The sequence below is a fragment of the Pogoniulus pusillus genome, chromosome 17 (assembly GCF_015220805.1).
Source record: "Pogoniulus pusillus isolate bPogPus1 chromosome 17, bPogPus1.pri, whole genome shotgun sequence".
NCBI lineage: Eukaryota > Metazoa > Chordata > Aves > Piciformes > Lybiidae > Pogoniulus > Pogoniulus pusillus.
In genome coordinates this window covers 9,771,858-9,799,311 of record NC_087280.1, presented here as the reverse complement: position 1 = coordinate 9,799,311, position 27,454 = coordinate 9,771,858, and the positions used below count along the sequence as shown (strand labels likewise).

At 37.6% G+C, this 27,454-nt stretch overlaps 1 protein-coding gene across 1 annotated transcript in view; it reads left to right on the top strand.

Annotated features, from left to right (window-relative positions):
• The window catches only part of UNC13C (unc-13 homolog C), a 142,101-nt gene that overhangs the window by 58,254 nt on the left and 56,393 nt on the right, over positions 1 to 27,454 (top strand). The window contains exons 10-15 of the mRNA XM_064157581.1: positions 2,125 to 2,240; positions 3,348 to 3,511; positions 9,929 to 10,079; positions 12,506 to 12,574; positions 13,644 to 13,733; positions 14,715 to 14,843. Of these exons, the coding sequence (XP_064013651.1) occupies positions 2,125 to 2,240; positions 3,348 to 3,511; positions 9,929 to 10,079; positions 12,506 to 12,574; positions 13,644 to 13,733; positions 14,715 to 14,843 (719 nt within the window). The remainder of the gene's footprint in view (positions 1 to 2,124; positions 2,241 to 3,347; positions 3,512 to 9,928; positions 10,080 to 12,505; positions 12,575 to 13,643; positions 13,734 to 14,714; positions 14,844 to 27,454) is intronic.

Sequence of the window (27,454 nt, the reverse complement as noted above, 5' to 3'; positions counted from 1 at the left end):
TTTAAAAACAAATCTTGCTGAACTTGCTTGACTGGAAGGAGTTTAATAATAACATTGAAAAATCCACGTCCTCTGTGAAAGGAAGAACCTGAAGTGAAAACCTATCAGTCAGCATCTAGAAATATTGGTAAATAGTTCACAGTAATTCTATTACTCCAAAAGAATGGCAGATGTTATTTGGATACACACACACATTGACACAACTGCAGTATGTCACATCATACAGAGCAAGGAGGCGTGGCATACTCAAAATGATTGAATTTGTGGGATACCAATTCTTACTAATTTTACTGTTCGTCACAACCCACATCACCGTGCTTTTTGAAAGAATCCTAAATATTGTAATACTTATTGACTCAGTTACGCTGCTTGGGTGTAGTGGAGCAGTGGAAATTGAAGTCCAAAGTTCAGTAACCTCCACAATGAGTGATAGCAATTAAATGGACTAGCACATACAGCATAAGTACAGGTCTTAATTTCTTCCTTAAGATTCGCCTTAGTTCTGTATTTGAGATGTGCCAGGACATTTTGACACAGTAGTTCAGGTTGTTGCTAAAGTCTTCATAACTAAAGGAAAAAATGAATAGTGAAAATAATAATTAGAACAAATACCAGATAGAAAATAATGTCTCATGAAAAGGGAAAAGTTAAAGTATCTGAGAGTTAAGGGGGTTCTGATCAATGTGTATAAATATCTAAGGGGTGGGTGTCAAGTGAATGGGGCCAATCTCTTTTGGCAGTGTGCAGTAATAAAACAAGGAACAATGGATACAAACTTGAACATAGACTATTTCATCTCCACGTGAGGAGAGATCTCTTTACAGTGAGGGTGATGGAGCAGTGGAACAGGCTGCCTAGGGAGGGTGTGGAGTCTCCTTCTCTCAAGACTTTCAAAACCCTCCTGGATGCATTCCTGTCCTGACTACCCTAGGTGATCCTGCTTTTGGCAGGAAAGTTGGACTAAACAATCTCTGGTTGCTCCTGGACTAGAAGCAGAACTTTCCTAAGAGCACTCTTGAACTCCTCAGAACCATCTTCTTTCTGGGCAGCCAATCTCACAATGCTCCTCTCGTCAGAGTACTGAGATCTAAATATTTTGGTCAAATCCTGAAGATAGTAAAAGAAAAAAGCAAAGAAATGGCCACACAACAGCCCTCACTAAGTGAAATAGCTTCATTAGTTTCATTCTGGTTCCCAGAGTTAATTAACAATCAATCAATTTGCCCACGTTGGGCTCAAAATAAAAGATGTGATGGTTTGGGTGTTACCTGCCCCCCTACACTTTGTAAATTTCCCAGACTAGGCTCAGTGGCTCTGAAAATTGAACAAAGCTTTATATTTACACCTTAGCACAATATATCACAATATCACAGTATTATTAGGATTGGAAGAGACCTCACAGATCATCAAGTCCAACCCTTTAATATACAAGCAGATATTACAATATATACAGTTATATACAGAAATAGACAAGTTAAAAGGTAATACAGAAGCACAACAGCCATCCCAGAAATCTGAGTCCCCAGGAGGGGCTCTCACCTGCCCTTCCACCTTCTCCCACCCCTCTCTACCTTACCCCAGATGTTGCCGTGTGCCCAAGGAAGATTGGAGGGTCACAGGGGGGTTAGGAAGCAGATGGATTAATCAGAGAGACGGCAGGTTAGGTTTGAGAGAAAAATGCAGCCCAAAGTCCAGACAGAGAGCAATTTGTGTTCTTGTTTTTCTACATCTCAGCAAGCCTATGAGTGAAGTAGACATCACCATTGTTTTCTTCTCACAGCCTGTAATCTAGTTCTTCTCACCAAAACATTCTAGCTAGCTTCAAGCTAGCACACCCTTTCAACCTCTAACATTGTGTGATTCTGTAATTATGCTGTCTGGTTTGAATGCAGCAGATGAAATGTTAAAGAATCTTTATTTCATATTCTGATATGCTGCTTCATGGCCCTGAACCATATGTGATGTATTAAAAACAAAATTAAAATAACTTCTCCTCAACAGCAGGATTTACTGGCTTTAAAAAACAGTGTTATTAAGCTAGAGTGGTTTATAAAAGCTTTTCTCATGTCATATCTGACTTTAAATAGTTACTAGTTATTAATGTATTGTTTTTCTGCTCTTCAGAAAAGAGAACAGATAAATCTGCTGTCTCTGGTGCCATCAGATTGAAAATCAATGTTGAAATAGAAGGCGAGGAAAAAGTTGCTCCCTATCACATGCAGTACACCTGTCTACATGAGGTATGTTGGAGAAGTTAAAGAAAGCAAACTATACAGAAGTCATCATTGAGTTGTTGCCTGGACTATTTGGCTGTTGAATGTTGTAAGGCTACAAAACATTAAAACATAGAAACAAAGGATTATTGCTGTGCCTGAGTACAAGGTTTTTTTAGATTTCCTGCTTTGCTGGTAGTGTATCAGGTTCAGAGTCAAAGGCAAAATAAAGGAACATCAACAGATCATTCCTGCTTTCCGAATGCTGATAATACAGGGTCAAAAGTTTAGCACTAGTGTGAATCTACAAAATCCCATTGTCTGCCATTTGTAAAACTGAATGTTCAGGGCATTTGTCCTCTTTTTTTTTTTTTAATCTGATATTGAAAGTGTTTAAACCTGAGGAAAAAATGGGGAAAATCTGTTACTTTAAGATAATCCATTAGACAGTTATGGGCTAATTAAGAAAACTGAAATTAATTCAGAGTTTTGGAGTTTTTTTTGGTTATTGAAAGTAGGAAATGAGATCTGCTGCTCGGGTTGTGTATACATGTAGAGCTGAGTCCTCTGAGAAGCGTTATGGGATATGAATATCAAATACTGGCTTTGGTCCTATGGTTGCTAAACCTGAAGTTACTGTATGCCTCTGCTATGTGAGAGAATTTTCCAGTGTTTCTGATGGCTTTAGTGTAAATTACAGTTCTAAAATAATGAATTTAAAATTTGTTGGTCAGAGGTCCAATGGTAGTTGAAGCACTTTATAGTAACCATTATCACGATTTAACTCAGTAGCAAGGGCATATGATAAAGGTGATAAAGTTTCTATGTAAACTTACGTTGCTGTCTCTGTGCCATTAACTGACACGATCATATATCACGGAGATAAATCAATGTGCTGGATCACAGACCTGCAATACCACTACAAAAATTGCATTTAGAACCTTGGGGTTGTTTCTTTCTCAAATTATGACTAGTCTTCAGTAAAATAATGATTAATAGAAGGCTGAAAATCCCCTAACAACAACAACAAACCAAACCTAACAATGAACATAGTCATTGCTATTTTATAGCATATACTTTCAGAATGCCACTTAAAAGCCAAAAGTTCCTGTTTGAAACATTTCTTTCATTTAGAATCTATTCCATTACTTGACGGAAGTTAAATCTAATGGTGTTGTAAAAATCCCTGAAGTGAAAGGTGATGAAGCATGGAAGGTGTACTTTGATGATGCTGCACAAGAAATTGTAGATGAATTTGCAATGCGCTATGGAGTTGAATACATTTATCAAGCTATGACGTAAGTAGTATTGTGTCTGGTTTTTGCTCTACTTTTAAGCACTTGTTTGAGGGATCCAAGCCTTCATGCCTTCAGTCTCAAGTTGTTTCAGGGGAGGTATAGGCTGGATATTAAGAGGAAGTTCTTTACAGAGGGAATGACTGGCATTGGAATGGGCTGTCCAGGGAGATGGTGGAGTTGCTGTCCCTGGAGGTGTTCAAGAAAAGACTGGATGAGGCACTTAGTGCCATGGTCTAGTTGATTGGGTAGGGCCGGGTGCTAGGATGGACTGGATGATCTTGGAGGTCTCTTCCAACCTGGTTGATTCTATGATTCTCCATTACAGTCACATGAAACTCTTGTTACCATTTCCGTCCATCTGATTCTCAGTAAGGTATTTCTCATCCACAATGGAATTGAGGCATATTATAAGCATTTTGTAAGCCTTTACTGGTATTACTGCTAATGTATTTCTTAATCCTTACAATACTGATATAAGGCAAAGATCAGATGAGATTATTCCAGATGAGATTGGGGTGGTAGAACAGGATTTCACCTGTAGAGAAGTACAGTAGTGGGTTATCTCAGTACAACATGGCTGTTTTTTTAATGGACAACTTCAACTGAAAATTATTTTGAAGTTTCTTTTCCTGCATCCCTTACTGAATGCCAGGAGTACAGAAACTGTCACATAGCACCAGCAATGCCTATAGTAAACTTCCACAGTATATGTAAATAATTCATGAAAACCATTTTTAACAGTATTAGAAGCCGTTACTACATCATCTGTACTAAAGCAGCTGTCTGATCACTTTAGAACATAGCAACACTGAGTTTAGAGGCCTGGGGATACAAGAGCTTCATCATGTATACTTAATGTTAGTTTGTGTTAGTGAAAATGACTAGATTCTGCTCCTACTGCAGCCACAGGAAAGCAGAGGTATCCAATTGACTCCTCAAAAGAGAAATATTAAGAAATTTCAAATCAGAGCATGTATCTCATTTCCTCCATCTTTTTACAGTACCTCATTGAAAACAGATCTTGTAAGTTTGAAGGCACATAAACAAACATGTGAAGTTTTCTTTTTATTCTAGGATGTAATTACACCATCTGCTATTGCAATAAACATGTCTTTCATTTTATGTAGCTCGTTGTGAATTATAGTTCTGTACATCTAACAGAGAATGTATTTGTAAAATATATGTATGTGTGTGTATCTATACATATAAATGCTCTTTCTCCAAGGATCTTGGACACTGTTGCAACAAATAATTTATTAAACTGGACAGTTGCTCTGTAGTAGGCTGTATTATAGTACACATGGAAGAATTAATGCATTGAATTTCATGAATATTTGTGTTTGCACATTTAGCTTTTCTTTAGCTGTATATGTCTTTACCTCTTGATTAAGTCACAATTATCAGCAAATGTAGTATTATAGCTTCATAACTTGATTTAAAGGGTATGTTCTTTTTACCAAAAAAAAAAAAAATCTTTAAAATGTAGAATTGTTCCTGCTCTATGAGGCAAAATTAATTCAAAGTTTTAAATGAGATGAATTCTCCAGAACTATTAATACCAAGGGAGGAATCTTATTACTTTTTTACTTAGGAAATAAAGCATGACTGGTTTACCATTAGTTTTTTCTTACCTATAGACTGGGTAGTTGTTTATCTCAGTATTTTATTCTTATACCAGGAAATAATATAACATACAGATATTAATGAAAAATAAATTTAGTCAGAATACCTGACATGGATCTGGGCAAGTAGTGGAATAATTTCTCAGGAACCTGATCTCAAAAATTCTAACCAAGCCAAGTTAAATCACCTGGTTTGGCTTGTCATCTTGCTTTCCGATCTTGCTTTTTTCTGTACTTTTCCACCAATTTTCCATGCTGTTGGAGACTGCATCAAGGCATTTGAAGGCAGTTGTAATAGGAAAGTGAATTCAGTACTGGTAGACACAGATAATTGACACAGGAAATAAATGCCCATCTATGTTTTACAATATTACATAGTAATAATGAGCAATCCCTGTTTGAGAATTAGACCACATCCTCTTTAAGGTAGGAATAAAATCAGTAATGAATCTAATCTCAAACAACACATGGCAAAGAATTCATTTGCATTGTTTTGCTGATTCATCTGCAGATGTCTCTCAGAGCATTCAGACTTTGGGGTGAAGAATTGTGAAGACATTAGATCTGTCGTAGGGAATTTTAATTTTTTGTTATTATCTGCTGGTTTCGTTTGTGTTCATGAGATCACTTTTTTCTCCTGGAAGTAGCTTTGATGGCTGGGAGAAAATATACAGCTTCTTGATTTGAAAAGTAGAATGGTGAGATTCTATTTAGTAACAATGTGCTCCTACTGAAAGGAAAGCAATTTTCTGCCATATGAGAAAGGGAATTTGAATGTAATCACTTTGCCCAAAGGAATATTGTCTAAGCATTTTATGCTCAAGAATTTAGTTGCAGAATATTTCTATTGTAGGTCTCATGATAACATTGCAAATTAAAATGTTTGCATTTTTAAATGCAAATCTGACTATGCTTTAGCAGCTCATGACTCAGACCTCAGAAAGCATCCACATGCGTCTTACGCACTGGATCAGGCTCAAGTGAGTTTCAGGGTGTTTCTAACAACTATATTGTTTAAAATTCATACTTGTTTGGAGTTCTAAAATTACCTATTATATAAAGGCTTGGGGCCACTTAATGATATGCAGTTCCAATCCTTGAAGGGTAGATAGCATGTGCTAAATCTAATGAATCCTCCCTAAAGTAACACTTCCTAGAACAATTTGACTTCCTGCTCTGTTGCAGCACTAAACAATCCCACTTCTCTGTCATTTTAGGTTTGTCATCTTTGTAAATCCTGGTGATTTATTTCTGACTCTCTCATTTATATTTATTCCTTCTGAGCATGGAAATAATGCTTCAAAATGATAGTCTTGATTTTCCAAATGCACTGAGCATACCCATCAATGCTGCAGCTCAGCAAAGATCAGTTTATAGTTTTAGTACTTGAGTACTTCATGGAAAATCAGTCTAATAGGTAACCAACTGTAAATCCTGTAAGCATAAAAAATCAGACTCCTTTCCTCTCTCAACAAGCATCATCAAAGAAATTCTGCATTTTCTATGATTTTAAGCACATGTGACTCAGTGTTTAGTTCTAGATCAGAAGGAGGTTTATCTCTGCACCACCTAAAACTTCTTGGAATGTGGATATCAATGCAAATGATACCACATAGATGGTTACTTGTTTGCTTTATCCACTGTCCTCAGTAAGACCTTTTTCATTTAACTTATAAAGAATACTAGTGTGATTGTATCTGTTAGAGACAGATTCATTATAAAGATACTAAATATAAACTGTTCTTCCCTAAAGGATGCTTGCTTGAAAGGGGGATGTCTTACTCTCAAGGTACAGATTCCAATTCACCAGTTCCTAAGGAGGCAAATCTTTAAAGTTACCAGATGTGAAATTTATGTCAATAGAAAAACAATTATTGACCCAAACCCAAAATACAACAAAAAGTCTGCTTGTATTGCCATAACTGCAGCTCTTTAAAAATGCTTGACTGTACAAATTCAGTAGCCCATTCTTCCTTCTGATAAGAATTATATTCTTCCATTCCTCATGGAATCTGTAATGGGGTAAGAAATAAAAGACAATTACAGCCATTCTTATATGGGTCATAAAAGGGAGAATTTTGTGTGTGACATATAGAAGCCAACTAGACATCGTTAGTTATGCTAGTGATACGTGTATATTCCAAGAAGGCAAAGTACATATGTGCAAGAGAATAGGAAAGAAAATAGATATGACCAAAAAAAAAAAGATTATCAAAAAGCCCAGAATAGCTTAGTGATCCCACTGTGCTTTATTGTCATGATTGCAATGATAGATCATGACTTATAGTGTAAATTCAGTGTCTTAAAGGAATGACACCCAAAGCCTATTTATCTACATAAATTAAGGCATCTCTTAGCAAGAAAAAAATAATTTTCTTCCTCTCAGTTTTCAACATCATTTGCATCACTTCAGAAGGCAAAAAACTAGAGCAAGTATTGAAACAGTGTTTGACTAGACCTTGAAATTATACACAGCATCAGTATTCTGGATTTACTGCACAGTGGAGTCATGCGCAATAAAAGCTTTATCAAGATCCTTGCTTCTTACTGGCGAGAGTCATCACAGGTAGAACCTAACACTTCTAAATTCACAGTTCTCATTTCAGGAGATTAATGGGCATTTACCATGCCATCTTGTTTTTCTTCTGGTCTTCAATTAGTGTAGCTGCTTTTCAAAAAGCACACAGATAAGCCATTAAACTAATTTCCATTGGTAGCATTGGGTTACTAAGAACAGTGTATCACCTTCCTTCTTTGCTGATTCATGCTACCAGAAATATTGGAAGAATCACAAGCACTGCATGTTCATCAGGAAATCACATAGTAAGGAAGGAGGCCTGGGTGTAAACACATAACTCTAGCTTAAACAATACAATATTACACTAAAAGATGTGAACCTTAGCAATGATTGTTGTGACATTATGTGCTTATTAGAAATTGTTAAGAGCTCATGGTTACTGTTTTCAGAGACCTACAAAAATGGGAGGAAGCTTCCTCTGATTTATTTTAGCAAGCAGAATGAAGCCAGATTTCTTACATGGGTAACTCTCAGAGTCATGATCTATATTGCATGTGATAGGTTTAATAGGTTCTGTGAACTTTACAAGTTTTAATTAAATGGGAAGAAGCAAAACTCACATAACCTGTCTCTTGACACAAATGATTTATCATCAGTTTCACTAACCAAATTACAGGTGGAACAGTGCAGTGGTAGGGGCATATATAAAATACATCAATTGGTTTAAATTGTCCTCATAACAAATTACTGCAATTTGGGTCTATTTTCAAGATAAGAGCTCAGTCCAGACCTTAGGTAACTCAAAGCAAAATCATTATACAGACCTGCAGAAGACACCTCACTGAACTTAAAATGACCCAAACTATTTTTCCATGGTCTGTCATGTCCCCTGAGGGCAATTGAAATAATCTCACTGGATTCTCACACTGAAACTGCAGCTGGCTGCTCCTTTTCTCTGCCTCCTCTCCTCAGCAGGTCATACGTTAGAGGTATGACTCTAGAGGTGGCTACTAATGCTGCTTTATCTTCAGTTTGGGTGTCTGCTAGGCTTTTGGAAATTAAAACTTAGCAATACAATTATATCTTAATTATTTTGGTATCTTTTTTTAAAAAAGTAATTTTGATCCTTTCTACATTTCTGAAAATGCATATGATCAAGTGAGATTTCTTTTTAGCTGAGAGTGGTGAAGGTTACCTGATGGTGGTGAAGATCTGACCTGACATCACTGTTGTGTTTCATACTAAGAAAGTTATTGTTTGTCTAGTTGATAGGAAACATGATATCCGGTGAGAGTTTTTCCTGAGAAGCAGATAGCTGCATTGCACTTTTCAGGTGGTTCAGGTCCAGCCTACTACTCTGTCTTATGCTTCTAAGGTGAAATAGTCAAGACAAACCAGACTCCCATTCAGAGGAGCCTACTGCCAAACCAAGATCTTCAGAAGTATAGAGAGCTCCCAAATGACTGTAGTTTCTTTGTCCTCTTCTATTTGACTGTATACTAATTTTCACCACCTTCTTCTCTGCCTAACTCCCCTCATGCCCCTGTCTATACATCTTCTCTCTATATTCTTTTCAATCTTGTTAACATATTAAGACCTTATGTTTTGCAATGCTATTGTTCACTCTCCTCATGTCTGAGCTGTCGTTCACCACATCTTTCTCATGTTTCCTTATCTTGTAAGCTCTTTGTACATTCTAAGCAGGCATCTCCTGTTTAAAACAAATAAACAACATTGCTATGTTTCACCTCTGGTTTTGCCTGTTCAGGATTAACAGACTGGTTACCTAAACTTTACTAGCCTGAATCAAATTTGAACAGTGAAGCCAGAAGTTGTTTTATGCCCCACCCTTTATGAATAATGGAGCCTAAAATACAGGCCACAGTGAAATGGCAGTTTGTCTTTTTGTTGACATCAATTAAAACCTTCTCCACTGGAGAACAGATAACATGGTCTTTTATGCTGATAATTTTGTGTTTGCTTCTAAGTTTGTGTTTGATAATCTTAATGAGCAATTCAGTTAGTTAAATCATTTTCCTGTATTAAGGATTAACAGAGTAAGAAGCAAATGTTAATCTGATGTGTTCAATTTAACGACATAAGTGTACAACAAGTAGGAATTATATCCAACACGTCTGGATTTTCCTTGTATATATCTACACGATTGCATGTGAGGTAGCTTGACAGTTAGATCATTGGAGCTGAAAACAAATTGCAGTGAGAGAATGAGCAGAATCCTTGCCATCTTTTGTAACTGTCAGTTTGTTTGAATTGTAGGCACTTTTCCTGTCTGTCTTCTAAATATATGTGCCCTGGTGTTCCAGCAGTTATGAGTACATTATTGGCCAATATAAATGCTTTCTATGCTCATACTACAGCAGCAACTAATGTATCTGCCTCAGACCGGTTTGCTGCTACTAACTTTGGGGTAAGTAGACTTTTCATAGACTACTATCCCTTTTATTTTATAATGTATTGGACCATATTGACTTCTAAATTCAAACATTTTACAAATGTTGTTCAGGGTTGCTGTTAGCTTCTGATAATTTTACCTTAAGACTTTGCAATCAATCACTATAAAAGCTAGTGAAGGTGCTGTTTTGCTTCTTATGTAGAGATACATAAGACTGTAAGGTAGAAAACACTGGCACATAGGCATGTTACTGAAATCTTTAACAGTCAGGTTTCATTTTTATTACAGTGGGGCTTGCAAACTACTAACTGTACCAGACTAAGTATCAGTTGTAGTTGTTTTCTTGGGCTCTGTCATCAATTAATTTGTATTAACTGAATGGATCTAGCTGTAAATAGTAGTCTTTTCACAAGAGTCTATAATGATGTATTCTTGGGTTTGCTGAAGTAATAGTGCACTGTCCAAGTCCTGGATTTAGGTATGAGATATTTTAGGAGGAATAGCACCATCTTGGGATTTGGCACTACTTTTGTTGTTGCTAACTTAATTCTCTCATAGTGCAGACTTCCTAGTCATTTAACGTGATGAAAAATAACAACATGTTCAGCCTGCATTCTGATTTCTTCACTTATTGTCACTGGGGAAATGAGAGCACATATATGTACCCAGGACTGGGTCTTGACTTTGGAGACAGTGCATTTACTTCTGATGATAGATGTTTGCTTTGGAAAAGGAATATTAATATTGCTCCATTACTATAGTTTAAAAAGTTTTTTAAGCACAAAAAAAAAAAATCTATCTGCATATTTATGATTTGATTAGTTTATTACCATGAGGCCTTGAGCAACCTGTTCTAGTGGGAGGTGTCCCTGCCTATGGTGGGGGGTTGGAACTAGATGATCTTTGAGGTCCCTTCCAACCTAAACTATTCTATGACAGCACAATGTTGCTCTGCTCTGATTCACATTTTCTTTTCTACACTGGTGGATGATTTCTTGTGGAATGATCTTTGCTGAAACAAGGCTACATTTTCACTGTTCAAGCTCTACTGAACTTTTATTTAGCTCTTGAAATGTAGGAATATTTTGCTGGATTTTCTATTCTTCCTTTCCTTCCTGATCACTTCTCTAGTGATCAGAATGACTTTTATTCTCAGACTGGGCAGAGACTAAGTTCTCCATCTGATGTTAGTGCCAGTTTACCCTTAACACAAATTTCAATCCAATTTGGAGTCCAACAGATGTATAGAAAGACAGTAGCAGGCATCACTAATAGAGATTTGGAGTTCTTTTTGAAATAACTGACTTACAGAATATTAGATTACTTTTCTCTCTTGGGTCAAAAGGCATTTGTTAGTGGATAGCTGCACTTCAGTCATCAAAAAGAACATCTCTGATTCAAGTCCTCAGGCAACAGCTAGGAAGCACTTGACTGACTGATGTTTCAGTACAGATCTATAACATTACAGAAAAGTTACTTTTGATTGACACCTTAAGGGAACTGTGCCAAATAAGTGGCCTTTGGAGTAGGTTAGTGCTCCACTGATGAGAGAGTGCACAAAGAACTCTGGTTTTGTACTAGTGCCGATCATATCTCAGGGAGGGTGTGGACACTATCACGTATTCTGAGAGCTATCAGATCTTCCTACTTGCGCAAGCCTGATGCTTTCCTGTAGGCTGGCAAGGATTCCTAAACAGCTTTGTGGAGTGTAGTATAGAATATGTTCTAACATAAAGACTGGCAATTAGAACCTCTAATTAGTATTACTTGAGAATGGCACAACTCAGCTGGATATCTCTCAGTGAAACATTTGCACTACACCTTCATCTATCAAGATGTTAATCTCCACTTTTCCAGGGGAAAAGTGTGTGTAGTATTAATTAGCTTATTCCTACAAAAGCCACTGATTCTGAAGTGAAAATGTCTATCATACATTTACACCAAATTCAAGGGACAGGGGAGTGCTTTTTTCAAGATTGTAAGCAACTACAAGGCAAATTCAATAGTTAATAAGCTTATCTGTTTTAATCTGCCTTAATGAACTAAAACTTTTGACTTTATGCTGAACTAATGCTGTCACTGCATTTATGGGTAGAGACATCAGGCAATGCTTTTCAATTTCTAGATTTTTTTGAGTTCTTTAACAATGCATTGGGGAAATACTGGAAAAATCTTTGTCACCTCACTAATGTATCGCACAGCTGCACAGTGTTGAATCCATACTAGGTAAATCACTGTAGAGGATAGAAAGGGGGGCAGGAAAGGATTAAAAGTGCCTGCCTGGCCATTAAACACCGGTGTCTCAAATCAGAACATTTATATCAAACAACAAAGAACAATTTTTCAAATAGATTAGGAATGGAAAGCAGCTTTCTAAAACCTCACTAATTACTGGAATCTGCAAATTCTTACTGCAACATATTCTTGTTTTGTTTTTGCAGAGGGAAAAGTTCATCAAGCTACTGGACCAGCTGCACAATTCTCTGAGGATTGATTTGTCTAAATACAGGGTACAGGCAATGTATTCTATCTAGAAAATGACTCAAATGTGAGATGTTTTTTACAAATATCCCTGCAGACTTTATCTGCCTAAATAAGTTTGAGGTTAATCCCTCTTGTGACAGAGAAGCTGAAAATACCAGGTGCTGACATAAGACGCTAGATCCTTTGGAGTAACAGCTTACACAATTTAAGCAGTTAGACAATATTGCCTTAATTTGAAAAAAGTTATTGTCTTTCCAAAATCTAAGAATGAATCAAGGGGTGAACAGATAGTCAAGAAAGAGTAGGATTCACCAACTTTGGTTAAATTAATCCATCAGTAATTCATCTGGGAATTATCTTCACTGACTCATGCAGTGAAGATTGCAGCTACTGCTATATGTATTCTGAGAAACTGAAATCTTTTCAAGGATCTTAGCATAGAATTGCAGCAATGTTAAAGGAGATTTGACTGCTCATTTTTCTGGATGATAGGAATTGAAGTTTCATTTTTACCTCTTGGAAGCTCTTTCCACTGAGGTGTGCTCGAAACCCAGCCTTTCAGAAAAGAAGAGTGCACTGAATATCTGTCTGTTACCCTACCTATCTGAACTCCCTCTCCTTTTCCTTCCACTGGATCATGATACTTTTGGATGACACATGAGCGATTAGGGCTCTATCAGCTATGGCTCTCCTGTCAGCTTCTAGCAATGGCAGCCTTCAACCCAAGGATTTTTCTGTTCACCTGACCTGCTTTCTAAAATTGAAGAGGAAAGGGAGTGTTTAAAAGAACCTCAAAGTATTTGAGGTAGTAGGACTTGCACATTCTCAGTTTTTAAGACTCTATCTTTCATACAGTATCCTAGGATCTTTTAATTTTGAAAACTGTTATCCAGATAATATTGGTGCATGTGGATATTTGGCTCGTGTTCCATTAGTATGAAGTGACTTAAGTAACACTTTTTATCAGTTTTCTCATAAAGCTAGAAATCATTGCAAACATTTCACTGTGATTTCTTTATTAAGCTTTCTACTGCTGTTCAAGGATCTTACCTGTAACTCAAATTTTGCATGTTTCCTGTCTTGCTGATTCACTAGGATAATTTTCCTGCCAGCAATCCTGAAAGACTTCAAGATCTGAAATCGACTGTGGACCTGCTTACCAGCATTACGTTTTTCAGAATGAAGGTATCGTCCTTTATGTGTACAATTACTCTTGGGGAAAGGAAAAAAAAATCAAACCCAAAAACACCCACTTATGTCTTTTATTTTCCAGTAATGTCATATTCTAGTTAGTATTCTGAATCAGTTGATTTCTGTCAGTTTTAAATTAAGACTATTTTTTTCTTAACAAAGAGGTAAAAGCCAATATCATTGATATTTTTACATATCCTCAAGGAAACACTAAGTTTACTGCTTCAGTTACTTTAAAGTCAAAACATATAAAGCAAACTTGGTTGAACTGCTTAAGAACATGTATCATGAATAACAATATCTTCCTACTCTTATCATAATATTTTTGTACTGTTATCATGACATCACGCTGAACAGCAAAGTATATCTCTACTTGTCCCAGTCGCTCCAGATGTTATCTATGTGATCAAGTTCTGAAGTATTTTTAAAACATAACAGTACACATTAATATTACTAGATGAAAATACAGAAACACAAGGCAACATTTGTTGCAGCAGCATGTGATTTCACTGCGATAGGCACTACATAAAGAGAATTAAAATAATCCAGTAAGTGAAATTCAAATTAATGTATCCTAAAGTGGAGTAAAATGATGAATCCTTTACTTCAAAAAATGAAAAGCTTTTTGGCTAATACTCTTGTTCAAAGAAAAGCACATAGTTATCTGCTTTAATTATTGCCTAAATAATGGAAAAGCCTTTCTATTTTCCACTAAAGATGTAAGCCCTTGGGCATGTATGCCGCTTTCATATTATGAATATGTTCATTCGAGTAAATCTTAGTGATATAATCTACTTGCTTTGGTATGTATTTTAATGCATCTCTAAACTTAAGGTAACACAGTTTTAAATATTTTTGTCATAATTATGTTGAACACTTTTCATCCTGTATTACAGAGCAACATTCTTGGCAACACTTGTTTTGTCTGGATTTCAATCAAATTCTGACACTACCATTTATGAAATATTTTGTTAGGTCCTTGAATTGCAGAGCCCACCTCGAGCCAGTACTGTGGTGAAAGACTGTGTAAGAGCCTGCCTGGACTCCACTTACAAATACATTTTTGACAATTGCTATGATCTCTACTCCCAGTTAGTGGATCAGGTAAGGCCAGTATGAACTTGTTTCATGCTACTGCTCTTTCATTATTGTTAGTGTACCATAAGTAAGTAGAAAGCATTCTGATGGTCCTTCATATCAAAGCACTTGTGTTATTTTCAATTTCTTGTCATTTCTGTGAGAAGGAGCAATCTATCATAAATCCACAAATGGCTAAGACCTCCAAAGTGTTTTAAATGAACATGTTAACTCCTAACTTAATCATCACATTGAACATAACTGTAAAGTTGTCCAGTGGCTTTAGGGGAGATGTCATTAGATTCATTACTGTTAATTTAAGATACATAATAGGGAAATATGTTTTTTTTAATATCTAGTAGGTTACTTCAGTAACTTTAGAAGAGAAACATTAAATTTCTGAAAATTATATACTGTCTTTCCAAACTTATACTTTAACACCTAGGATGCATACTCAAATATCTAAGCTTTATAACTACTTCAAGAAGGTAACATTTCTCAGGTTGCAAATCAGCAGTCCATCATCAATGTGAATTCTAGCATTTGTCATATTCCAAATGCCATGCAAGAGCCTTCAGTATATGGGGATTTTTTTTTATAATACAGCCAGATTTTATTCTAGATGTACAGTTAAAATTAAGACGTTTGTATCTGCAAAATTACACAATTGTCTAACAGGGGCATCACTCCTTTGTCACATTATCTCTTTTTTCTTACCTTTACCTTCTGCGTAGTGCACTGGAAAAAAAAAAGCATTTCAGTAACTATTCCTGTCTTGAAAGGATGAGTTAAGTTGTCTGGAAAATACACATTTGATGTGTAGTGTGTAATAGAAAAGAACAATCATACTACAGGATAGAAGATATCAGTTTTTATCTGAAAGCACATTTCATTTCCCTTGAATCCAAAACGTGAACTCCTGTACTTCAGCAGAGGCAGTACATGCTGTATATCCAATTTTTATGAAATGAGACTTTACTTTGTAATATTGGATTCCTGTTATATGAGAAACCTTATCTCTAGCTCCCAAGCTTTAAGCATAAGAATGTCTTGCCAGCAGCCATAGGCACTCAGTGCTCTTCAGTGCTTGTATATGTCTTTATTCTCCTATAGATTATATTGTAAACTCAGTAGTAATATAAAGTAGTAGAAGGGGCAGCTTCAGACATCACATCTATTTGCCTCATGAACTGTTCTGTTTTTTTGCTAATATTTATTCTGCAACAATTTGATCTTACCCATTAAATATAATATTGGCTATTGCTAGACTGAGTATCACATAAGTTTAGAGTTTGTCAGCAGATGCCAGCCATTTCAATAAACAGTTAAAAGTGAAGTGATCTTACTTCTGCAAATCACTGTGATACCTGTAAAAACTTGTCTACCTTGAAAAATTGTTACTACTTTTTTTTCTGGGAATTCATGGAACGGTTTAGCCTGCCTGTCTCAGCAGATGGTCTAAAAACCTAGGGGTCTCATATAGATTATATGTCTCCCCAGACCATTTGGAGTTTTTTTGAGCAGGATGGTTAATGTCATGTTATTTTTGTCTTACACAACTCCTCTGTGAAATATATATTTTTTAAAATAAAATAAAATATCCACAAACTGGATATTTTCAGATGGAAATCTGAATTCACTGCATTTCACATTATGTATGAGCTGCTTCTGCTCTCTTTCATCAAGATTTCCAGTGGGTAAGTTTGTATTTAGAAACTTTAGCACACAAGTGTAATAGTTACAATCGCTAGCAAGTACAAGAAATTTTAGCTGAAATGTGCAAAAAGCAAAATTTATAGTTAAGATAAATGGACCACATTCAAACTAACTCATTGTTAACAGTAACCAAACAACAATCCCATATAATCTTAACAAAGGTTACTGATTTTCTCTCACAGCAAGTGGAAGGCAATTCTGAGATATAAATACTTCAATAGATATATTAATTCAGGTTACTCTCATTTTGCATCATCTCTAGAGCTGTACAAAGAAGCTACCCTCTGTGTTATCTTCTAGTTGCCTGTATATATATGCAAGTGCATTTAATTTTAGGAACAGCTGGATGTACTGATTATTGGATCCTATAGCTTGAGGATTCGCAGTGAATCCAGGTGCGGTGCAGACTGGCTTGTGTTATCTCTGTTATAATAATGAAGCAGTAACAATATTGTAACAAACATTTCACTGGACTTTTGTCCAAAGCCTTTAATCTGACTACCCTTCAACCACTCTTCGTCCTTCTTCTTTAGCCATCCTTTTATTTCTGCTTACCTCCCCATCACCTGAGGCCCTCTCCTCTTACACCAAGGAAAGGACTTCATCCTAGCAATGTAGTACAGCACAGGAAGTTCATGTTTTAGCTGAGATTTGAGTTGTGGTGGTGAGAAATGAAATTGATGAACCCCAAAGCAACAAGAAGTGGTTCATATGTAGGTCACCACCTGCTCTTACTCAGGGGAAAGACTGACAGCTGTTGTCCTGCTGAGGCTCACTGCAGGCTCAGGGCTTTACTGTGGATGATGTTATGAAAGATTGGAACCTAGGCAGTCTACGTAAATAGTGATATTTCCATCGGGACAAGAGTGGTAGGTTTCTGCGTGTTATATACCATCATTCTGTGTAACAACCATATTCTGTGTTTGCTTTTATATTTGACATAAAAGTCTGTAAGATACCTCCCACAATATTTGTAGAAAATACATTTCATACCTGTTCATCATTGGGTTGAATAGAAATTATTCAAATTGGGATGCTCAAGCTGGAGTTTGGGGAGCATAATCGATATAAGAAGAGTGACAAGCAAATCATAATGTATGCTCAGCTCTCCACTTCCCCTTTTAACAAGTCTCTACTTTCATGTCAGAGACAATCACTGTTGTAAAACAAGTACCTTTCGGCAGAATACCACCCCTCAGGAGCAGCAGTAATTCCCAGGGTGAAGTGTGGTAAATGCTACCAGTATACAAAAATGCTTCAAACCAGAATAGAAAGAAGAGTTGGTGACAAAAAGTATATGACGACCACAGAGTAAAACATGACATCTTGACAGTCTTACTGACATATATCTTACTGTCCTCATTATTTGAGGCACTCTGTTGAGGAACTGCCTGATTCCTTATGCAGCAGATGTAGTATTTCTCTCTAATTAAGACTGATCTGAGTGAAGAGCTAGCTGCCTTATGTTGGGGGGAAAACAAGGCCTTGAAAAAGTACTTCAGGAAACACTTTGGTAACTTCTGGACTTGATGTACAACTATGTCACTGATTCTGTTTTTCAAGAAAAGATTTTGAAATCCTGCATAATGCTCACAATGTCTGAAATCCCTTCAGTAATTCTTTTTGCAGTCTTCTCCACCGAATGAAACCAATAGAATGCAAATAGAGCTTGCTCTTCCTGTTCTCTAAGGAGCTCTTGAACGGTACAAATAATTGCATGACTCACAGGACCAGTATACTGAAAACAACAACTGAAGTACTGTATTTGACTCCTGCTCAGCAGGATAATACTGAAATTTTACCTGGTTTTGGAGACCTTTTGTCTCTTAGCTCTCTATGTTATCACAGTGAATCATTGTGCAAAATATCAGGAGAGGCAAATTACCAAGTTCTGTAGCCAGGTGTTACACAGCTGTACCAGCACAGTGTTCTTCCCTTGCAATTAATCTTTGCTTAGAGATATAGCACCATAAGTCAAGTCAATAATGTACTAATAAACTAGCTTTTGGGAGCTAGAATTTCTGCATTAAGATGCTGCAGTCTAGCATGTGAATCCACCCATGCTTTGAGTCCTGGCACAGTTTTGCTGTACTTGGATCTCTGGTCACTCTCCCATCTGGAATTTAGGAACTCAAGCTATTTAGGTGCTTTTGAAGGTGTACCTCTTTTTCTGTAGTAGAAGTGATAAAAAATAGGTTGATTATTAATATTTTTTTTAATAGAAAAAGTGTAATAATTGAATTGGGAAGCATTTCCTCCATAGTTTCCAAGTACATTCAAAAGTATGAAGGGGGAAATAAAGTTGTACAGTAGTGAAAGCTTCTTACCCCAGGGGTGCCTATTTTTCAGGCATGCAAATTTCAATGTTTAGTCATACTTATTGTGAGGAACTGTTACACTTTCAGACTGCTTTAGATCCACTGAAAAGGTTCTAACATCTGCAAGTCTGGCATGCAGAGGATACTTAGAGATTTCTTACATTGCAGCATTAAGTTTGATGGGAAACATATCAGCCACTTTAGAACAGCAGAAAGATGCATTTTTGCTCTGATGTTTCAAACCCCATTCTGAGACATCTCATTTAATTCTTACAAATTAAATGGCTTATTAGAAGCTTGTCTGAAAGCACTGGGTAGAAAGACAAGAGTCCTGTCATTCTGTGAAAGCAGAGATCTGGTAAGAGAGGAGTAGGAAAAGCTGTAGGTCTTCAACCATGAAATAAGGAAGAGTAGTAGTATTGTCATGAGAAGAAATGAAGAAACTCTTTTGTTGTCCAAAGCCTGCTACTCTTCAACTGTTTGTGTGACCTGTGGGCACATAGCAGTGAACTGTAATCACTTAATATTGGATATAAAAAAAATCAGGGTATTTTTCAGATCTGAAATCTGCATGCTGGTGAATGTTGGTGCGAGTGATATAAACATGAACTTCAGGCTTTGAATACAGACTGTCTCATAACCCACAAAAGTCTTATCAATATTGATTATTTGTGAGATTGCAGTTAGTTAACATTCCAGCCCTTTGAATTTTAAACATGGTTGTTTTTACAAGTAGTTCAACTGCAAACAGTTTCATTTGATTATTTATTGTTCATTATTATTATTTATACTGTGTGACTGGGCTATCTCTGCTATTCCCAGAATACATTATAAGCTTGAGCAGAATACCCAATATTCCAAATCCTGTGGCTATGAGGGTATGAAAGCTTGGATACTTGTATAGACCTGCTTCAAGTCCTATTTGTGTCTCCATACTGGCAAAAGCAATTGCACATTGAATTCTGACCTTCCATAATGAAGCTCCAAACTGAATAACATTGGCTTGGAATTGAGTGAAACACTGACAGTTGTGAAAAATGTGCACATACAGAGTTCTGCGTATAAGTTTGTGGCATGCTTTCTGTAGGCTGATGATTACGGTCAAATTAGTAGTACAGCAATCATAGGACAGGCTCAACTCAGGTATGCAAAACCATCTGTCATCCTGATTACATAATTTGAGCTGAGGCCAACATACTGCAGCCTCCTTTCTATCTAGATTAACATGACCATGCATGTATTTGTCCATGCTGTAAACACTCTCTGGTTTCCAAATAGGATATGCTAATAGAGAATGTCCTCACTTAAACATTTAAGTTCTGTCCCCACCATGTATTTTATTTCAAGTATGAAAACAGTTTAGGAGCTGCTATGTACTAGCACTGCTCAAACAGGACTTGTTCAGTGAAAACTCCTACATGTTTTAATCATAGAATTGTCAGGGATAGAAGGGACTTAAAGGATCACCTAGTTCCAGCCCCCCTGCCACGGGCAGGGGACACCTCGCGCTAGATCAGATTGCTCACAGCCCCATCCAGCCTGGGCTTCTACCACCTCTCTGGGCAACATGTTCCAGTGTCTTACCATCCTCGTGGTGAAGAACTTCTTCCTACCATCCAATCTGAATCTACCCACATCTAGTTATGCTCCATTCTCCCTAGTCCTATCACCACCCAACATCCTAAAACATTCCTCACCAGCTTTCTCGTAGGCTTCCTTCAGATACTGGAAGGTCACAATAAGGCCTCCTCAGAGCCTTTTCTTTTCCAGACTGAATAGCCCCAGCTGTCTGTCTGTCTCCATGCCCTCTGACCATCCTCATGGCCCTTCTCTGGACACGCTTCAGCATGTCCATATCTTTCTTGTAATAGTGGCTCCGGAACTGGATGCAGTTCTCAAGATGGGGTCTCACCAGAGTGGAGAAGAGAAGAAGAATCACCTCCCTTGACCTATTGGCCACATGTGGCATTGCTCCAACCCAGATGCAGGACCTTGCACTTGGTCTTACTGAACTTCATGAGGTTGGCTTGAACCCACCTCTCCAGCCTGTCAGGGTCCCTCTAGATGGCATTCCTTTGCTCCAGCATGTCAGCCACGCCACACAGCTTGGCGTCATCAGCGAACTTGCTGAGAGTGCACCCAATGCCTTTTGAGAGTCTGCACATGGTTTCTGGCTTTAGCCTAAGTAAATGCTGCAAGCCAGATTTCCACTCATTACATACATAATTTTTGTTAAGTACTTTAAAAAGCTGATATAAAATTTAAAAAATAGATGTGCAAAATACATACAGATGTTTGCACTACTATCTTTACGTATTTTAGATATAGTATATACTATGTACTCCATGATTGTTCTTAGTCTCTTCCAAAATAAATAATCTTCAGGGAGCATTATAAAACCACAAAAGTACCATTTAAAGTAATAGTTCGTCATCTAAGAGCGCTCTATAAAATTGCACTCTCTATCCTCTTGCTAACCAGGGCTACTGCCTTGGTTTTCTTTCAGCTTGCATTCTACCGTTATGTATATAGAGACTATGATATTTTGAAACCTAGCTTGAGGCTTGCATCAGAAATAGTGTTTATACAGATTAGTTTCTGAAATCATAGGACTGTATTTATCAAAGTCACACCCATACAAATGTTAGGTATTGATTGCATAGAACATTAAGAAGTTAAAAACAAGGCAAAAGAAAACCAGACATTTTTCCTACAAACTGGTATGATCAGCAATGAGAGAAGTTGAAAGCTTTGTGTTCATGAGACGAGCCTTTACAGATTTATCTCAGGGTAATACAGATGTGGATTTTAATCTTGCTTCACACTGTGTCTGAAATTACTTTTTCCACCCTCAGCCAATTTTCCAGAGTGCAAAATACGTTTACTTGTCAACGATTAGCCATTTTTGCTTCAACTCAGAAAAATCCCCCTGCGATTGATCTTTTTCTATAGAAGAATATAAAAAGATCCAGCAATTGGTTTTGGTTCCTCTGTGCTATGTGATCCACTCCTTGCATATGAACTCAGGTGACTAGGAAATTGGTAGTGAAAGGAAACAGAGAAAAACCATTTAGTACAAGAATTTATTTTGATGGATATCATATGAAAAATTGTTCTTGCTTCCTCTTTGTGATTTTGATGTATTCCCTGGCCAAAACCCTAGTTGTAAATCACCAAGTTGGGATCTAGCATTAAAAAGTAAACTACAGAATCCACAATATTTCCTGTGTTTGTAAATATTAATTGAATAATATATGTGCTCTTTAAAGATGCTTTAAAGCAGGTTTTTTGTTTGCAGTTATGTGCTTTCCCAAATGAATTATGCTGCTCTCAATAAGATTAAGTATCCTGTAACAAAATACATTACAAAATCCATTAGGTTCTTTGGATTCCTAAAATCATCAAAATTGAATTATGACAGCTTTGCCCAGGCAAGCACATCTAACTTACTGTAGCTGTACAAAATTATTGGAAATTTATTTTCTCTGAAACTGACTGAAATTTTATCCACAACAGCTTACTACACTTGATACAAAATAAGTAACTAAGAGTGTTTTACATTAGTTCTATGGTACTCTGGAATTTTCTTTTCCAAGAGATGTGGCATCACCACTGAAGCTGGTTATTCTTGGCATTGGTTGCTGTTTGGATTTTTCCCTGTTTCATGTGGTCCAAGTTTTCAGTTGTCTTTATCTAGCATTAATATACTGTTGTAGGCATTTATTCCTAACTACCTATGAGCAGTAAAGGCAACATTCCCTGTGACAAATACTTAATAGAAAGGCACACAATCTAAGGATGCATTGTAAAATCCAGTGCCTGGTGATCAGATTTATGAATCACTTGCATTGTCATGGTCATTGTAAGACATCTGGCATTATAATGCAAGAAGAAAGCCTACAGAGAGTGGAAGCAAGGAGAGGGAACCTGGGATGAATACAAAGAAGTTGTTGGTACAAACAGAGCTCAGGTTAGAAAAGCTAAAGGACAGCTGGAATTGAATCTGGCTAGGGACATTAAGGGGAACAAGAAGAACTTCAGCTGCATTAGTGAGAAAAGGAGAACTAGGGAGAATGTGGGACCCTTCCAGAAGGGAAATGGAGAGCTGGTGACAAAGGACATGAATAAGGCAGAGGTGCTCAATGTCTCCTTTACCTCAGTCTTCAACAGCAAGGGCTCTAACCACAATGTCCAAGTCCCAGAGGACAAAAGTAAGGACTGGGAGAAGGAAGATATGTCTGTGACCACCTAAGGAATCTGAATGTGCACAAGTCCTTGGCGCCTGATGGGTCCTGAGGGAACTGATGGATGAAGTTGCTAAACCACTGTCCATCATACTTGAAAGGTCTTGGCAGACTGGTGAAGCTCCTGCTGACTAGAAAAGGGCAAACATAATGCCCATCTTCAAGAAGGGAAAAAAGGATGACCCCAGGAACTACAGACCAGTCAGCCTCACCTCTCTGCCTGGCAAGATCATGGAGCAGATCCTCCTGAAGGCTCTGATAAGGCAAATGGAAAACAAAACAGAGGTGATTGGTGGTAACCAGAAATGGCTTCACTGAAGGAAAATCATTCCTGACAAATTTAGTTGCTTTTTATGATGAGGTCACAGCAACAGTGGACAAGGGAAGGGCAACTGACATCATCTATCTGGACCTGATTAAGGCATTTGACTCTGTCCCACATGACATCCTGGTTACCAAATTGGAAAAACATGGACTTGATGGGTAGAGCACTGCTGGATAAGGAATTGGCTGGATGATTGCACACGAGAGTGGTAATCAAGAACACAATGTCCACCTGGAGAGCAGTGACAAGTGGCATCCCTCAGGGGTCAGTGCTGGCAGCAGTTCTGTTTAACATATTTGTCAGTGATATGGACAGAGGAATTGAGTGTAACCTCAGCAAGTTTACAGATGACACCAAGCTGTGTGGCACAGCCAGCTTGTTAGAGGGCAGAGATGCCATCCAGAGGGACCTGGACAGTCTGCAGAGGTGGGCCCAGGCCAGCCTCATGACATTCAACAAGGCCAAGTGTAAGGCCCTGCCCCTGGGTCAGTGCAATCCCAAGCACAGATACAGGCAGGTGTGCAAATGCCTGGAGAGCAGCCCTGAGGAAAAGGACCTGGGGTTCTGGGTTGATGAAAAGTTCAATATGAGCTGGCAGTGTGCACATGCAGCCCAGACAGCAACTGTGTGCTGGGCTGCAGCAAGAGAAGTGTGAGCAGCAGGGCAAGGGAAGTGATTCTCCTCCTTTACTCTGCTCTCATCAGACCCCACCTGGAGTACTGTGTACAGTTCTGGAGCCCCCAACAGAAGAAGGACATCGAACTGTTGGGGCAAGTCCAGAGGAGGGCCACAAAGATGCTCAGAGGGCTGGAGCACCTCTGCTATGAGGACAGGATACAAGAGTTGGGGCTTTTCAGCCCAGAGAAGAAAAGGCTTCAAGGAGACCTTATAGTGGCTTTCCAGTATCTGAAGGGGACCTACAGGAAGGCTGGGGAGGGATTATTTACAAGGTCTTGTAATGATAGGACAAGGGATAATGGGCTTAAACTGGCAGAGGGGAGATTCAAAGTAGATGTCAGGAAAGGTCTCTTTCCAATGAGGGTGGTGAGATACTGGCAGAGGTTCCCCAGGGAGGTTGTGGATGCTCCCTCCCTGAAGGTGTTCAAGGCCAGGTTGGATGAGGCATTAAGCAACCTGTTCTAGTGGGAGGTGTCCCTGCCTATGGCAGGGGGTTGGAATGGATGATCCTTGAGCTCCCTTCCAACTTAAACCATTCTATGATTCTATTCTATAATTTGATGTGCCAGAAGGTGCATTTTAATATCACTATTCTACCTTTGGCCAATTAGTTATTGAGCTTTTAAATATGAGATATACTGCAATATCTTCTCATGGCATTTCATGGTTCTGTGCACGTAAACAGCAGTACTATCCCAAGTGATGTTACAGGGACTTGAGATGTTTTGTTTTTCCTAAGTGAAAATGCTAGTGAAAAAAAAAGGAGATTCTGCTAATCATAAAACTTCTTTTTCAATCAGTGAAAGTTCTGAAAGCTCTCTTGGTTATTGCAAGATCAGTCTATGGGTTTAGCTTGTTCAGTGAATTATGTATCCTCCAAAACTGAGAGACAGGCAAGTTCAGAAAGTAATTTGATTTAAAAGAACCATGAATAATATCTAGTGATTTTTGGCACCTTGATATATTGAGATGTTCTTGACCTTTCCAAATGCATTCTGTAAAATCTCAGTATTGCTCTCATCCTCTGTAGTGATAAGCAGTAGTGAGTGGCTCATGTATCTTGTCACCGTATTTGTACTAATTTGGCACTAATTTGATACATGAGAATTTAATTGATTTAGTTTTATACTGGTGGAGTTTTTTGTAATGGATGTAACTTAAGTGGAAAAATGAAACTGCTATTATTAACATGGGCTTTTTCCTCTTAATAGATATAGTTAATTATGTTTATACTCCAGATTTTTTTGTGTGTTTATATCATTGTAAGCATATACTTTGCTTGTGTAAAAGCTAATCTCATCTTGGCATTTTCAAAGGCCTTTCCACAACTTCTGCATAGACTGAAATCACACTGTGCCATGTAAGTGCATATGGTATTATCTTCTAATGCTTAAGAATGCATACTTCTGAGAACTGGTTGAATGTAAGGCCAAATCACAAGACTTTAGCCATAAGCTATTATAATCACAATTAGAAAGTTAGAAGAGAGACCACAAAGAAGGAAAAAAATTAACTTGTTTTTGGTTTCAGTAAAAGGGCATTCTTACTGACCATTCCCAGCAGATCAACGGTGACCCCATGTCACCAAAGTAGACTCTAGCAAAAAATCAGGAGAGGAATTAAACTTCAGTGCCTCTCCAAAGGTGTTTTGTTTCATTAAGAAAATGTTAAAATAAAATAGTATGATCCTGTCCTCCCCCTCACTTTTTCTGCATTGTTATACACTTTAGTACGCCTCTCAGTTATGCTAATAGGAAGATTTTTAAGCCAAACAAGTTGTATCACTGAAAATAGCTGTTTCAAGTTAATTTTTATTCCAAGAGGGAACTTTCTTCTCTCATTTTTTCAAATTTGTAACTAATCAGTCAAGCTTCCAACATTGTTTTTGCCTCATTATAATGCTTCTATGAAAGCACCTGTTGCCAGAAACTAAGACAAATAATACTGCCAGAAATAACAGCAATTAATATAAAGACAAAATAAATAATTTTGGGTATTTCTAACCCATTAGGTAGATTTTAGGATACAGGGTGGAAATTTCAACTGGGCAGGGGCAGAGTATTTGATTTAAGAGCATAAAACCTCCTCTGTTAATGTGAGACTATTTTAAAAATACCTTTTCTGGGGATTTTATAAAGATCATCCTGATTTTTAAATATTTCTGTGCATGAGAATTTTTGTAGACATACTTTTTGCCTATGTTAAAGAACAGAATTTCTGTGATTCGTGCTGATATTTGTGAAAGGCTGTCTCAGCTGCACTCATGCCACTGCAGTTTTTTTCTGTGAAACGTAGATCTTAGGATACTGGACTAAATGTGAACTGCCTTTGTCCTCTATAACCACCTTTCCATTGGTTTGGCTTAAACTTGTCCTAGCTTCAAGCTGTGACTGGGTAGGTTTAGACTGGACACTAGGAAAAAGAAATTCTCAGAAGGAGTAGTCAGGCATTGGAATGGGCTGCCCAGGGAGGTGGTTGAGTAACCAACCCTGGATGTAGTGCCTGGAGATAGAGTTTTGGGTGAACCTTGTGGAGTAAGGGTATTGGTTGGACTTGTGATCCTGAGGGTCTTTTCCAACCAGAATGTTTCTGTAATTCTGAGGGGGGGGGGAAAAAGGGTACATGAGAAATAAATTGTTGATATAGAGACAAGGGGCTTCAGTAAAAGTATAAAATATGCACCAGGGAAAACCTTTGTGGTTGACATGAATGCCTCAGTATTAGTTTCTGTTTTGCAAAGCACTCCTGTTTGCGTGTGTTGCTCTTAATCACCAGATCTATTAGTCCCACCATCCACTGTAACTGGTTCTGCACCTCCCTGGCATTTATTTCAGTTGCCTTAGACACTGAAACCACAGCATTTACAGATCAGCTGAGTGCATAGCGGTGTGATTAATGATACTTTGCTAAAATATTCCACAGTGACCACAGAACCAATTTTAAATTAAGCGTTGATGAAATTCCCTTTCTGCCATGCTAAATGCTCTTAATAGACAAAAGTTAATTGAGGTTAAGATAACGTTTAATTAATTCACTGTGACACTAATATAATGTCATATCTATTCAAAGAGATACAGGGTCTGCTGAAGTGGTCGTATTTGGACTACAAATGAGAAGTTCAGAGAATATATGTTTAATCTGGCAGCATAATAGACATGTTTATTTTCTGATTTACTGGTTGAGTGAAGAGATGATTTTGCTTTTTTTTCCCCTTTCTCTGATAGCTGTGTAGAAGAGCATGAGTAGACCTAGCATCTGCTGACCTCTGTGTGACAGAAATTATGTGTGTGTCCATGCAGAGATAGAAATATTTCTTCTGATATTTGGTTCATTGAAGTTATTTATTGGACATCGTTA